We start from the raw sequence: 17,183 nt of genomic DNA on the forward strand, positions 1-17,183 counted from the left end.
TGAATTACGGGGACATAGGCAGTGTCCTCATGAACCACCTTCATATTGTAATACCTCTGTCATACCCATGTCATTATACACATTTGTGTCCTCATAAACCACATAAACATGCACACACACACACTCACATAAACACACAAGCACTAAACCCACTCTCTCTCTCTCTCTCTCTCTCTCTCTCTCTCTCACACACACACACACACACACATAAACACACAAACACTAAACTCACTCTCTCTCTCTCTCTCGCTCTCTCTGTGTCTCACACACACACTGATCTGGTCAGCATTTCATCAGGAAGTTGAAAAGCATTTCAGAACACAAGTGAGTGGGGGGGGGCTCTTTTGCATATTCATGTTTTATTCATAAGCATCATTTACCACAGTGAGGCACAATGCATTTATTAAGTGAATACTAATTTATGTAAAACCATGAAATTGGCAAAGTTCAGCAAAACCGAAAGCTCACAGACACACAATAAATACACATAATGTTCACACAAAACACACACACACACACACACACACACCTCCTGATTGTCATGCTTATTTATTCATGTCAACACACTTGTGTTGTAGTTTATTCCTCACACACACACACGCACGCACACACCTGTGATCTGATTGCTTTAATGCATCTATTAATACCATACCTGTCAAGTATCCCGTTTTGGCCGGGAAATTCCCGTAATTTACCCTTCTTTCCCACCGTCCTCCCGTATTAGTATTTTCCCGTAAATCTCCCATATTTTAACCTGCGTTATTAAAAATAAAATAAAAAAACACCCCCCCCCAAAAAAATCTGAGCTCTGTCACTAGCCTCGCGATAACTGCCACCTGCAGTAGCCTACTACAGGTTAGTGTGTGAGGTCAGATGATGAGTTGATGAGTGACGACGCGGGAAAAAAAGAAGAAAAAACAGACAGATGATGGACGCCAGGGGGCTGTTCCATAAAAGACGCTAAGAAAAGCGGGGATTAAAGTCCAAAACCTGACTTGAAATAACCTAACAAATCAATCGGGACTAAAGTGGTTCCATAAACGACAATTCAAGTTCACGCAATCTGACTAATGCTATCCAGGTTCAGTGAGTCAGGATAATGTGACGTACACGCTTATTCTGAAGCAGCCCTTAATGTCGATCATGGATCAAATCGATCCACCATAGCAAACAGCGAATATTTGTGCTGTTTAACGCATTTGAAACATTGTGTTTTCCTCAGTGCATAACTGATACGTCACAGGTATATTTTTTACATCTGTAAATGTCAGAAAGCCATGCAAATATATCCATTTAGCTGTCAGGAGTGGGCGGGGCTTATGCGAGAGAACGAGCGCTGCGGCGCGCATGCGCGCTACACAGACGGAGCAGAATAGAATACTAGCGCAAGAATTCTGAATAAAATATACATTCTGCTCAAATATTTGTTGTTGGACATTAAATGTGGCACATAGAATTTTACTACATATAAGTGTATTTTTATGATAGCAGCAACTGTTAATCACGAGCTCAAATGAGTTAAATGTGTGTTCCTCTTATCAGTTAAAATGTACTCTGATTTCTATTATAAATTTACATTTTTAATTCAGTGATTTTAACTTTTGATTGTGTTTTTATGCTTTAATGCTTTAAAGAGACATTTTAGATTGTAATGTTTTAATGTTCTAATAACCATAAAAGGTACAGCTGTCATAAATTCAGAGAGAAAGGCTGCATGGCTAGAAACTTCTGATCAACTGCATGCACGAGTAGCAACTATGTTCAAATGTCATTCGCCTACATTTTGGGCACAATACATTAAATACAGTTGGTTGTAGCCTATTTTTTATTTATTTGACTATTTAAGGTGTATTTTCTGTATACTTTTATTTTTGGACCGATAATAAATTAAACTGACTGTATGTGAGAGAGTCAGTGGTAATATGGATGCGTTCCTATTGGTCAGAGTTAGAGGAGCTCAGCTTAGCCTGACAGTTAGCCTGCTCCGGACCAGGTTAGTTTGCCAGCATAAGTTGCCGGGGTAACTGAGTTTGAACTTTTTTAAGTTTGATTTATGAAACCGAATCTACCAAAAATAAGCCTGACTAACCGAAATAAGCCTGGCTTATACTCTAATCTTGGTTTATGGAACAGCCCCCAGGACAGAGAAGGAAGGCACTCTTGCCAAAACAGTCTTAAAGAATGCAAAGTCTGCAACAAATGAGTACAATAAGTCACTAAAAGAGTAAAGAAAAGTTATGTGAAATGAAAAGAAAAACTGTACAAAAAAGCAATATGAAATGAATGAGTGCGTGAATGTGAAAAGAATGTGGAAGGAAAATGAAATGTAAATGTAAAGACAAGCAATGTTAAATGAACAGAAAATATGCAAATAAGCCTTTAAATAAATGCTCTTCATATATACCCTTTTGTGTTTTCATTTAGGCTATGAATGTTCACAGCATGTCAATGTCAACAAAGGTAGGCCTATCATTGGCTTTATGCACAGCTGCACTACTTCCTGAACTTCAGGCAGCTCCTTTGTTTCCTGTCTGCCATTATTGGACAAACTGATCACCTGGATTAATCAGTTTGTCCAATAATGGCAGACAGGAATCAAAGGAGCTGCCTGAAGTTCAGGAAGTAGTGCAGCTGTGCATAAAGCCAATTGTAGTTTATAAGTGGTTGACAAGTGGTGATTTTAGCTTTCTTGTCACCTGTCTTAAAATGTAAGGGATACTGGAGCTTGGTTGGGGTGGTGGGACTGCTCGCGGCGGGCGCCGGAAAATTTCCCTTATTTTCAAATCCAAAACTTGACAGGTATGATTAATACTCATTCTTTCTTACGCAGTGTTAATGAGCAGCTAATGATCAAGTAATGAGCAAGATGAACATACATGAGATAATGAGATCTGACGTTTGACGAAACTGTGTAAAAACATCATAATCACACGTACAGTAACACATATGTGCTGTGTGTGTGTGTGTGTGTGTCAGTGAAAAGCAGACTTGAGCAGTTCGTGTGTGTGTTGATCACTAACATGACTTCTTCAGTGTAAGCGTGTGTGATTTGAGCAGTAGATCGTGCTGCTGTGGTGGACATCTGTGGTGGAGAAGAAATGTGAGCTAGACGTGTTTTCAAAGATATTTTGAATATTTGAGAAACACAACTGAAACGACTCAATCACAGTCGTGTGATGCATGCCGTCTCTGACTGAACCACTCAGTGCTGGTTTAGAGCCAGTTTTGTGCAGATTTAGAGCTGGTTTAATGTTACAGCAAACACTGATAACATTTGAATAATGTTCTAGTGTTGTCACGATACTGGAATTTCTAACTTCGATACGATACCTTGAAAAATATCGATACTCGATACCATTTTCGATACCACGGAGAAAAAAACTGCCACAATATTAAGGGGGTATTTTTTTTAATTTAAAGATAAATGTAACAAGTCGAGAACATGCGGTATATTTTACATGAACAAAAAAATGTCTTGAGGTACTGCATTTGTTGATTTATTTATTAATCTTTTATTAATCTTAGTTAAATGTTAATTGAAACTAACGTTTACTAATACATGTTCTAATTAAAATCCAAAGTTCTATTTGTTGATATTCTCATTTGCTTCATAACCAAAATATTTCCAGATATAGGGTCCTATGAAATCCGTTTTATTTTTCCCCAAATTCCGTTTTATTTTTTTCTACATTAAATTTTTTCCATTTTAATTTTTCTGGATTCCGTTTTTTTCCGTTTGAATTTTTCTGGACTCTTTTTTTTTTTATGGTCAAATTAAATGCTATTAATCTAAAAGCATGTCTAATTCATTAAAATCATGAAAATTATACAATTTAACATTTAATTTATTAAAAGTGTAACAAAAATGACACGTTTAGGGCCGTATGAAATGTTTTATTTTTTTCTCACCTTATGTTCTATTGTTACCAAATTCTGTGTTTTAGCATGTCTATTATTTGAATGCATACAAACTATTTTTATTTATTCTTACAGTAGCCTTATGAAATGTGTTTTCCCCCTCAGAAATTCTGTGTTGTGTATTTAAATTTTACTGGAAATCAGATGAAGGCATAAAACTATTTTAATTAATTTATATTTGAATTAATGAAAATTAAACTTTTACATTTTTGGCAAATGAAGTGGATTTACTATTAAAATTAAAATATTTTATGATTATTTCCTTTTTAAAAATTAACAGTAGTAGTAAGTAGTAGTATTATGCACATTCTACTAAATAATAGTAATATAGCCTATTTCTGGCACACGGTCTTTAATAGGCTTTTAATAAAAGTTAGAAGAAACCTTTGACACAGAAGCACAAATTGAAGAAAACACTTACACACACACACACAAAGTTAAACCGAACTTTTATTTTGACGGGTTGCCGTGAATACTTCTAAAGTTCTGTGTGTGTATGATATGATGCTAGTTTTACTCAAATTAATTGGTAAAATGCTGGTAAAGTGCTTTCAGATCAGTTCTGGAGATATTGTTGATGTATTTATGTCCTCATTGAGACGGCAGACGCTGAAATCACCGCGAGCGCCACATTAGTAAACACAACCGCACGTGCAGCACATTCACACAGAGACGCGCAGAACATGCAGGATTCATATTTAAATCCACTTTTGCAGCTTAATATTTTCAGATACTAGTCCATATCGCGATTTGATTGAAGTGTAATGACCTACTTTTGATTAATTCATCCAAACTTTGACAAATTCCGTGACATTACGTTAAACTGTAAATTCCGTTTTTATGACTGGATTCCGTGGCGTTCTCTGCATCGCGGAGATCATAGATCCCTACAGATAGCGCTCCTGCTGTGTTCTTTAACAACCAGAGCAGTCATCTTTCTATTCACTTCACTTTTGCTATTTAACCAGAGCGAAGGAGAGGAGTGCGGTCACGTGTGGTGCTTGTCCACGCGCCTTTGGAGAGAAGTAAAAGTGACAGCTCGGCTAGTATCGGTGTATCGATACTTCGGGAAATTAATATTGGTACCGTTCAGATATTTCAGTATCGATATTTATCGAAATATCGATATTTTTGACAACACTATAATGTTCCAGCTGTTAAAAGGCCTCCGTCTCTGATCTTTAGTGACCTTCTGTGGAAACGAGGCTCTCCAACCATTACAGCATCGATCCACACACACACACACACACACACACACACACACACATGGATGTTCAATACTTTAAACAGCATTCAGCTCTTTTCAGTAAATGCTGCTCCAAGCACGTCTGCAGCAGTCGATAAGAAAGATCTTCAGGACAACAGATACACTGTGAACATGAAACCACTGGTCAACACACACACACACACACACACACACACTCTAATCAAACCACAGCTGCTCCACATGTAACACACACACTTCTCTCGCTGACACTCTTTCGACTTCCTGTCTGACAGAAAGAGAACATGCTGACAGAATCCAGGTCAGAGCGCTTGAAGGTTCTTTTGTGAGTCTGAAGGACAAGCGGACAACTAAACCCACGATCACTTCAGACTGACAGAGCCTTCACAGGCCTGCTGGGAGTTCTGGGTAATGCTTTGTGGTCACTAGTTAGTTATGGGTGGTTGCTAGAGTGATGCTATGTGGATGCTAGGGTGTTCTAAGTGATGCTATGTGGTTGCTAGGTAGTTTTGGATGATGTGCTGTGGTTGCTAGGGTGTTGTGGGCTTCAGTCTGTTCCTGTCTGTTGTGCTGCTGAGAGGTTTGCGTTTGTAGCTCCGCTTTTTTATTGAATCTTTACCTTAATTTCACTCTCTGTTGTTCAAAGTGATAATATATAACTTAATTCCCACCATATTTCTGGTATTATCTATAAAACTAATCTAACTAATTTGATCGTTCGCTTTTTAAAACCAGCTGGTTAGCTTGTTACTTGCGTTTCTATTCGCACCTATTATTGTTTTCTTTTTTCTCGCTCCGTTTTCATTTCTCTCTCGCTCCGTTTTTCATGAGTTCATCAAACAACAGTGGTAAGTGGTAAGTTAAGTTGGTATCATTCATCAGTCACGGTGAGTAATGGTTTCTTCTCCTGCTATTGTTGTTTGCACTTCATGTCACATGTATAGTTTATCTCTCTATGTCGGCGATGAGGGATTCACATGTGATAAATGCAGGGAAATAGTTAGGCTGACAGAGAAGGTTTCAGAATTAAAGACACGCATCCAAACTTTAGTTGAGGACAGTAAGAATGTGAGGGCTGTAGATACTGCTTTGGATGCGACTAGCTCAGGGAGTCCTGTACATTGTTCAGTTCCGGTTGAACCCGTGCAGCAGGGCAGCTGGGTGACTGTGAGGCGGCCTAGTCGCGGGTCAAAACACCACTCTTCCGTTCCGATCAGAACATCAAACAGGTTCTCCCCACTCAGTGATGCACCCACTGAGAAACCTGATGAAAGTGCTCAGGTTATTGCCGATTCTATTGTACGGAACGTGAAAATAGAGACACCAGCCACCATAGTCCATTGTTTATTGGGAGCCAGAGCGCCTGACATCTTGGCAAATTTAAAAGTGCTGGCTAATGCTAAACGTAAATTCAGTAAGATTGTTTTCCACGTTGGCGCTAATGATGTTCGACTTCGTCAGTCGGAGATCACTAAAACAATGTTAAAGAGGTGTGTGAACTTGCAAGTACGATGTCAGACACTGTAATATGCTCTGGTCCCCTCCCTGCTTACCGTGGCGATGAGATTCATAGCAGACTGTTATCACTCAATGGCTGGATGTTTAAGTGGTGCCCGCAGAATAACATAGGCTTTATAGACAATTGGACGAGTTTTTGGGGCAGACCTGACCTGTTGAAAAGAGATGGTGTTCATCCCTCCTGGGGTGGTGCCGCTCTTCTCTCTAGAAATATGGCACATAGTCTTAGAGTTCGTACTTGACTAACTGGGGCCCAGGTCAGGAAGCAGACAGACTGGCTAAACCAACCGTCTGCTAGCCGCCTTACGTCACAGAAGTCAGTTAATTCTCAGCAGATAGAGACTCCTTCACCCAGATATCACACTATAGAGACTGTGTCTGTTGTGTTACAATGTTTTACAAATGTTTTCAGTACAGAGAAACAATTGATAAAACTTGGCTTACTGAATATCAGGTCCCTTTCTACAAAAGCACTTTTTGTAAATGATTTGATCAATGATAATAATCTAGATTTGCTCTGTTTGACAGAAACATGGCTAAAACTAGATGAATACATTACATTTACATTTATGCATTTAGCAGACGCTTTTATCCAAAGCGACTTACATTGCATTCAAGTTTTTTAAAATTTTATCAGCATTACTTTAAATGAGTCCACCCGCCAAGATTACTGCTATAAAAATGAGCCACGTCCGAAAGGTAAAGGTGTTGCTAAAATGTATAGCAATATTCTCAGTATTTCTCAGAGGGCAGGCTTTAAGTATAACTCGTTTGAAGTTATGGTGCTGCGTATAACATTATTTAGAGAAACACGTGTTAGTGTTAAATCCCCTGTGATGTTTGTACTGGCTACTGTATACAGGCCACCACACAGACTTTATTAAAGAATTTGCTGATTTTCTATCTGAGTTAGTACTGGCTGCAGATAAAGTCCTAATTGTTGGTGATTTTAATATCCATGTCGATAATGAAAAAGATGCATTAGGATCAGCATTCATAGACATTCTGAACTCTATTGGGGTTAGACAACACGTTTCCGGACCTACTCATTGTCGAAATCATACTCTAGATTTAATAGATATTAAATATTCATTTTACATTATTGACGCACTATTTTCCTATTTTGATATTGTGCAGTTGCTTTGACACAATTTACATTGTTAAAAGCGCTATATAAATAAAGGTGACTTGACTTGTGGGTGATGTAATTTGGTTACTAGGGTGCTTTGAGTCATGCTATGTAGTTTCTAGGTAGTTTTGGATGTGCTGTGGTTGCTAGGGTGTTGTTTAATTGGGTTGCTAGGGTGTTCCAAGTAATGCTATGTGTTTGCTAGGTAGTTTTGGCTGATTCGATATGGTTGCTAGGGTGTTCTGAGTGATGCTATGTGTTCTTTAGGCAGTTTAGGATGATGTGATGTTGCTTCTAGGGTGTTCTGAGTGATGCTATGTGGTTGCTAAGTAGTTTTGGATGATGCTCTGTGGTTGCTATTTAGTTCTGGGTGGTTGCTAGGTTGTTGTGGGTGTTGTGATGTGGTTGCTAGGGTGTTCTGGGTGATGCTATGTGGGCACTAGGCAGTTCTGGGTCGTTGCTAGGGTGTTGTGAGTGATGTGGTTGCTAGGGTGTTGTGGGTGAGGCTATGTGGGTACTAGGCAGTTCTGGGTGGTTGCTAGGGTGTTGTGAGTGATGTGGTTGCTAGGGTGTTGTGGGTGAGGCTATGTGGTAACTAGGCAGTTCTGGGTGGTTGCTAAGGTGTTGTGGGTGATGTGATGTGGTTGCTAGGGTGTTCTGGGTGAGGCTATGTGGTCACTAGGCAGTTCTGTGTGGTTGCTAGGTTGTTGTGGGTGATGTGATGTGGTTGCTAGGGTGTTCTGGGTGATGCTATGTGGTCACTACGCAGTTCTGGGTGGTTGCTAGGGTGTTGTGATGTGGTTGCTAGGGTGTTCTGGGTGATGCTATGTGGGCACTAGGCAGTTCTGGGTTGTTGCTAGGGTGTTGTGAGTGATGTGGTTGCTAGGGTGCTGTGGGTGAGGCTATGTGGGTACTAGGCAGTTCTGAGTGGTTGCTAGGGTGTTGTGAGTGATGTGGTTGCTAGGGTGTTGTGGGTGAGGCTATGTGGTCACTAGGCAGTTCTGGGTGGTTGCTAGGGTGTTGTGGGTGATGTGATGTGGTTGCTAGGGTGTTCTGGGATAGGCTATATGGTCACTAGGCAGATCTGGGTGGTTGCTAGGGTGTTGTGGGTTATGTGATGTGGTTGCATCAACACACATATGAGATAGGAGATTTTAATAGGAGATTTTCTAGCAGCTGATTGGCTGTCACTCACCTGATGGGTTGAGCAGTCTCCAGGTGATGGAGGGATCTGGCCTCCCATTGGCCAAACACGTCAATGTCACGTTACTGCCCTCATTCACAGTGATGTCGTCCGAAACTTTATAGATGACTGGAGGAACTGAGAGAGAAAAACAGAGCAGAACGACATGAGCGAGAAACACTGAGGGATGCTGGAAGATTTGTGCTCATGCTAATACAGATAGACACACATCAGAGTGTCGCTCATAAACATCCTCTTGACCTCGTAACACACACACACACACACACACACACACACACACACACACACACACACACACACACACTCATAATAAACTCTGCGGTGTTTAATGCGGATGCTGCAGAACATCAATAAAGCCAAATGCGTGTGGAAATATCACACACACATCATCTGTTATGAGCCGCAGACTCACTCGTCCATTATTCCCACACACGTCTGATCAATTCACGCGCAATCCCAGATATTCATCAAACCCATGCGCCATTTAATGAAGCGCATTGTCATTTTCTTGATTTACTCTGAGATCCAGACTAACACGAACAGAGCTGCAGCTTCAGCAACACAAACCTGCCATAAATCAGCGGCGAGAGACAGAGATTCATCTGCAGCACATCTGCCTCCAGCAGCGCTCATACGCATTCATCTGTGTCTGTCAGCACTCACTTGTTCAGCTGCTGTCATTCTGATCTAATTAAACCCCGCCCCCTCTGACACAGACCCCGCCCCTTATAACTGAAACCCCACCTCCTCCATACACTAATCTACATCGAAGCACTTTGCATTCATCTGTCTGTCAACACTCACTCGTGTCATTCTGATCTCAGATCAGACCCCGCCCCTTATAACTGAAACTCTGCCTCCTCCACACACTAATCTACACCATAGTGCTCTTTATGGATTCATCTGTGTCTGTCAACACTCAGTTGTTCAGCCGCTGTCATTCTTATTTTATTAAACCCCGCTCCTCTGAAACAGACTCCACCTCTTATAACTGAAACTCTACCCCAGTCTCCTCCTCCATACACTAATCTACACCACAGTGCTTCTTACACGTTCATCTGTCTGTCAGCACTCACTCGTTCAGTTGCTGTAATCCCAGGCCCCGCCCATTCCACATCAAACCCCGCCCCAGTCTCCTCCCCTTAGCTCATCTACACCACAGCATTCATCCTTCATTCATCTGTGAACATTCATTCAACCGCTGTCATTCTGATCTCTAATGAAGTCCTCTCTAATCCCAGACCCCGCCTTTTCTGACACAATCCCACCCAGTCTCCTCCCCCCAACACGCTCAACCACATGATGATACTGAGGGAGGAGTTCAATAAAGGAATTATGCAAATCAGACTCAAAAACACCCACATAATTAATGCTGACTGCAATTTGCACAGAGCAGTGAATGAGATTATTACACGTGTCAAGAATGAACATCATTTACATACAGAAGTCTTAAAGGTACAGTGATAAATATCAGTAAGAGAGGGTGGAAATGATCATGGAAAATTTAATACATGGCAACCTGGAGTGGCATTATATAATATGACTGCTGGGGAAAAACTAAAATGCTAAAAATATGCTGAACAGGAGGCCAGTATGAGATGAGATGAAGCGCTCTGGCGTCTGTCTCTGTCTGTCTGTATGTTTGTAAACGGCCAGACGTGTTGTCAGTGTCTGATAAATGATGTTCACTAGGTGGCAGATTGACTCTGTTTCTCACAGCAGTGCTTCTGTACTCCATTCTCTCTCTGCTTTCTCTTCAACCAATCACTGTTGCTTTTTAAAACACTCTCTCTTCTCAGAGCGTCTCTCTCTCTCTCTAACATGCATGAAACTGGAATTGTAGTTGCAGCAGGACTGACTAGAAAATCTCTTACAGAAATACATGTTTCTCCAGCCCAGGAAGTGCAAACTCATAAATCACACACGCACACACACACACACACACACACACACACATGCACGCACACAGCATTATTTCAGGGTTTTGGCCCAGACCCGAGTTGTTCTCACACCTGAAAACACCTTCAGCAGCTGCTCAGTTTATGATGTTTATATTAGTTCATAAAAGCCTCATGAGTGAAAATTATCATGACCGTCACAGAGAAACAGCTGTCAGACACAAAAACACATTACTAACATTACAGACATGAATAATATTACTTAAATTTCTTATATTACTGGCATTACTAATATTACAAATTACATATATTTCAGACATTATTAGTGCTTGTAAAATTAGAAATATTTACAAACAGACATTTTGATTGACATTACTTATAAGTTACTAATATTACAGACATTACTAATACTACTTTAATTAATACTATTACAGACATTATGATTGATGTTCTTAATTTTATAAGTTATTAACATTACTGACTACTAATCCTACTGAAATTAATATTACAGACATTATGACTGACATTATTATGTGACTAATATTAATGGCATTACTAATACTACTGAAATGAATAATACTAGACATATATGATTGACATCATTAATATTATATTACTCATATTAATGACATTAGAACTACTAAAATTAATAATACTACAGACATTACAACTGACTAAAATTACTTTCTAAATACTAAAAAATACTTAACTAAAGTTAACTTACTACAACTATACATTACTAATATGATTGACTTTACTAATGTTATAAATCACTGACATTACTCATATTATTAATACTAGTGAAGTTAGTAAATCACTAAAATGATTAATACTATTATTAGTAATATGAATGACATTATTAATATTACAAATAACTTATATGAATAAATAAAATAAATTATATTACTAAGAGTAAAGTAACTAAAATGAATGACATTACTAATATTACTGACATTTGCAATATTAATGATATTGACATCTCTTGATTAAGGTTAATTATTAAGGTATTCATTATGATAAGACCCTATAATGAATACCTTAATAATTAACCTTAATCAAGAGATGTCAATATCATTAATATTGCAAATGCCAGTAATATTAGTATCAAATAAAAAATTCTTGATTGATAAAAAAACTTTCACAACTCAAAAGTACAGTATTTACTGAAACTGAACTACAAAAACAACCAAATAAATCTTTCTGATTATGATATCACGGCATAATCTCATTAATATAAAGATGTCCAGTTTTAGCTATCAATGCTATTTAATAAATCTATTCAGCAGCTACACAGTTTAGGTAATTATAACAGAAATAAATTACATAAAGCCTTTAAGCCACAGTAACACATTATAATAATAAGTGGACCTCAGGGAAAAATAAATAATTATAAAATGTCTTTATAATTCTGAATTACAGCAAACTAAACTTTGCCTGACCTTAAACAGAAGTAGCAGTATCTGCTGTTCTACAGTACTGTGAATTTGTCACAGATCGGCCAGGCTCCCCATCCAGCCAATCACAACGAGCAGCCTCACCGGAATACTAATCAGCACACCTGCACGTCATCTGCACCTCATCAAGATACCCCATATAACCACACACCTCACAACAGTCAAACGTCCGGTCTTGTTTGCACGTAGTGGACTCCTAAAAGTTATCTGTGTGATTTACCTGTGATATACATACCTGTGTACTTACCTCTTGTGTCTCCTCCGAGTGTTGTCTCCATCCGTGTCCTGGATCCCAGTCGGTCCTTCCTGGAAGCTTCCCCTGAAGCATTGAGGTGTGTGTGGTTCCCATCTGTCCTCGAGCTCCTGTCGGAATACACCACGGTTCTGTGAGAAATCCCATCGCATCATTCTCCATCCCTGCATCAGCCTGATCATTACATTCTTCTATCTCTGCTCATCTGCCTATTAATAAACCTTACCTGTTTTGTATCCTGTGTGTGGAGTCTGCGTCTGTAACAGAATTAGGGCTGGTGCATTATTACAGTGCTAAAATAGAAAGGCAGAGACCTGAAAAACTGCCTGATCTCGAACCGCCGAAGACCAGCTGAGAGCTGAAGATCTGCACCATATTCCTCCAGAGATGAAGCAGGCCAAAGATAAATTCTAAGATGGTAAATATCTCAGTCTGCTAAAAATATTTGACCCAATACAAACACAGAAGAAAAGAGTTGCTCCCTTCAGAAAACAGTCGCCTACTGCAACTTACCAGACAGTGATATAAACGGCAGGGTCACAGTTCAGAGGTCAGGTGATGAGGTATTAACCAGGGTTAATGTTTCTAACTATCGCAACACGTCAAACACATAAAGGAACTGATTTAACGGCACCAATACACACACACACACACACATTAATTTCTCTCATTCATAAGAGTGAACCGTCTATGTATTTATATAGTCTTAAAAAAGTCTTATAGTCTTTTATAGTCTTTAAATAAAACATTTTATTTATTTATTTACACCTGCATTACATGCAACTAAGAAATAATGTGAATGTGCATTTTAATTAGTTATAATTAATAATACATTGCTAAAAAAAACCTACAGAGTAATAATTCAAATAAAAATGAATGTGTTCATCAGTAGTTGATGCAATGTTGAAACACTTCTTAAACCTGAAATAATTGTTGTAAATCAGTGGTCACCTGACTAATGACTGATCTCTGTGTGAATGTCCACAAAACTGGAGTATATATACATATATAATATGTATATAATCGCTAGGTTACTTTAGAAAGGAAAATGTAAAAGATGAAAAAGAGAAATTAGGGAGAATCAATGAATTATGAATAATTTATTGCTATTGTGTGAATAATATGTAATCATGTAATCCATAAAAAAAGTAACTGTAGTCTGACTACGAGTATTTTTTAAAATGTAATTTACTCTAATTACAAGTACTTAATTTTTGGAATCTGATTACGTAATCCAGATGACATGTAATGAGTTCCTACCCAGCTCTGCGTATATAAATATACATGTAAACTACAAACTATCACTGTGTATATAAAAACACAGTAGGACATAAATTGTACTTTAATCTCTGCGGCACATTTCCGATCAAGTCAAATGACATCACCTTTATCTCTAGCGCTTAGATTGTTTCAAAGATATTAAGTAATAATACTGCAGCAATATAATATATAAATAAAAATAATATTTCAATAATGCAAACAGAATTCAATTCCACTGTCAAGCAGCTCTAAAAAGAAACGGAGTGTATTTACAAATAGACCAATTTGTTGGCAGAGGCTATTTACATAAACTCCGCGCACCAATGCCTGGCTGCGATAAACACTGCAGAAGACACGTGTGTTTCCGTAGTATCAGTGGCGCAGTGAGTAAAAGATGTGAGCTTCTGACGAGATCGACCTGAGTTCAATTCCAGCTTTTCTCAAACTTGTGCTTCTCCTTTTCCCATCACATAACAGATCAGAAAGGCATTTATTTTCAATAAAAATTAAGTAAATAAAACGCCTAATAAATAATACAGTGTTAATACAGTGACCACTGTTCTGTATGCTTAGCTGTAGGTAGGTTTTTGTCCCAATAAAGTGGCATTAATCTAATAAAATTTATATATATGACAATTTATACTCAATGTTATTGCATATTTTTTTATACCGTACTACAGTATTGAAGTAGCCTATAAATATCTGCCACCTAACTACTATTTACACGCCTGTTGCTAAAGAAAATGTTGTTATTTTAGTGTAAATAGAATTTATCATTATTTGCCCTTAGTGTAACTAGAATATATTGCTTTTTCCACTTAGTGTAATTGCAAAAAATATAATTGTTCAGTTAAAGACAGCTCAGTGTTGATTCAGTTCTGTCCAATATGTGAAGTTTATCAATTATGAAATGAGTTCAATTGGGCAGTATAGCATTGTTTACTAATATGAAGCCTTATTAACAAGCCTTTGTAAAAAAAGAATGGTTATCACAGTTGTTTATAACATAATAACCTTGACAGCTGTGTTGAATTAATATTCAGTGTTTGTCATGTGACAATTAAGCACACTGAAACATTTGTTGCTTATTGTATACTGTTTCACACACTATTCTTTAAAAAAATAGTAGGCAGTATGCACTGTGTACTGGGCAGTAAGCAGTAAGCAAGTAGGCCATTTTGAACACAGCCACACTCTCACACACACACACACACACACACACACACACACTCACTCTCACACACTCTCTCACCCACACACACACACACACACACACGCACACAAACTCACTCACACACACACACACACACACACACACACAAACACACACACACACACACACACACACACTCACTCTCACACACTCTCTCACACACACACACACACACACACACACACACACGCACACAAACTCACTCACACACACACACACACACACACACACTGTAGGATCGCAGTCACTAGCGCTCACATGACAACATTCACCAACTCTACTGAACCAATGCTAATCAAATGAACGACAGAGAACCACTAATGCTTCACATATTAAAATCAGTTCATAACAACACTACCCATAATCCTGCAGAGAGATGCACCAATCAGAGAAAGTGCTGTTACCATGGAAACAGAAAAAAAAATCCAGTGACGTAATAAAGACGCCTCAATCTTCTGTGAGTTTATGTTCTTACGTTCATTCACAGACAAGGAATATTTGTTATGCATACACATATTGGGGAATATTTTGAACTAAGCAACAATATTCATGTTTGCTGCTGAAGATTCTACATTATTCTCTCATTAGTGTAAGAAGATCAAGCATCAGCAGACAGACATCATCATTATGAAGATACAGTGAGCTCATGCTGCTCTTGCTCTTCATCAATATTACACTTTTACACATTTTACATGAACATCATTACATCGCATTCACAATCAAAACCAGCTCCAGACCGTCTTCAGTCTGCGGCCCAACGCTTCCTCTCTGTCTGAGCTGCACACCAGAACAATAAACCTCCAGAGTTTGATCGATCCTGAAGATGAACGACAATTGCCTGTAATTTATTTTGTCAGGAGGCGTCTTTTATTTTGTGCTGCGCTGCAGAGCTGCTCATATTAATCTTGAAGGAAACTTGCAAAGCCAAGTGGATCCTCTCAAATTGTATAAAGATTTATGATTTTGCAAAAACAAAACTGCAGCATACAATACCAAAGACTAATGAACATGTTCCTGCATAGAAAACAAGAGCGGGCGCTTTTCTCTTCCCACATAAATCTGGCCAAAAAACATTTCAGATGCGAGCGACAGCAGAGCAGAAACCTTCAGATGCGATGCAGAAGAACGGCCTGTTCATCACCGCAGGGTGAGCTCGAGCGCCGGAGCGTGTGTGTTACTGTGTGTGAAGAGCAGCGTCATCATCATCAGCAGCTCACAAAGCAGTGTGCTTCACTAGCGCTTTCACACAGAGCACATGTGACCCTGGAGCACAAAACCAGTCATAAGGTCATTATTTATGCATTTATGCATCTTAGAGCTGAATAAATAATCTTTCCATTGATGTATGGTTTATTAGAATAGGACAATATTTGGCTGAGATACAACTATTTGAAAATCTGGAATTTGAGGGTGGAAAAAAATCTCCTTTAAAGTTGTTCAAATTAAGTTCTTAGCAATGCATATTACTAATCAAACATGTTAGGTTAGGGTTAGGTCAAGTTTTGATATATTTACGGTAGGAAATTTACTAAATATCTTCATGGAACAAATATACCTGTGCTACTTATGACTGCTTTTGTGCTGCAGGGTCACATTTATCTGAGCGTCTCATGCATGTGTTATGAGAGACGCAGCAGATCCTCACAATGTTTCACGGACACTGCATAGACTTTCCTAAATATTTGGCAGAAACACACTCTCACATCTGACAGCAGGTGAGAGTATTTCTGTCCAAACTCTAAGACAGAGGAACGAGTGTGAAATGAACGCTGTGTAATTAAGGGGAGTTAAACAAACGGCCGACACGTTAACACTTCTGGACTAAATAACAAGCGCACAGTTACAGATCCTCCCTCGCGGTAATTAACGGTTCGAGAACATCCACACAACGAGAAACACTGCACTGACGACAGACACACAACGAGCCTGAGAAACACCTGCAATCAGTGCTGTTACACTCAACACACACTCGTCAACTAGTCTTCAGACGCACCTAACTAGCAGTGTGTGCGATGATCAGGGGTTCTCATAAGAGCACTTGGAGGTTTGGTTTGGTCCTCATGCTACACACAGTTACCCCCTTTCCACCAGCTGGAACAAGGTGCTAGTTC

General features: G+C 38.9%; 1 protein-coding gene across 1 annotated transcript in view; it reads right to left on the reverse strand.

The window, feature by feature from the left end:
* lsamp (limbic system associated membrane protein) overlaps positions 1 to 17,183 on the reverse strand; it is a 140,355-nt gene that overhangs the window by 5,254 nt on the left and 117,918 nt on the right. The window contains exon 3 of the mRNA XM_079392698.1: positions 8,986 to 9,111. Within this exon, the coding sequence (XP_079248824.1) occupies positions 8,986 to 9,111 (126 nt within the window). The remainder of the gene's footprint in view (positions 1 to 8,985; positions 9,112 to 17,183) is intronic.

The sequence above is a fragment of the Barbus barbus genome, assembly GCF_936440315.1.
Source record: "Barbus barbus genome assembly, chromosome: 34".
NCBI lineage: Eukaryota > Metazoa > Chordata > Actinopteri > Cypriniformes > Cyprinidae > Barbus > Barbus barbus.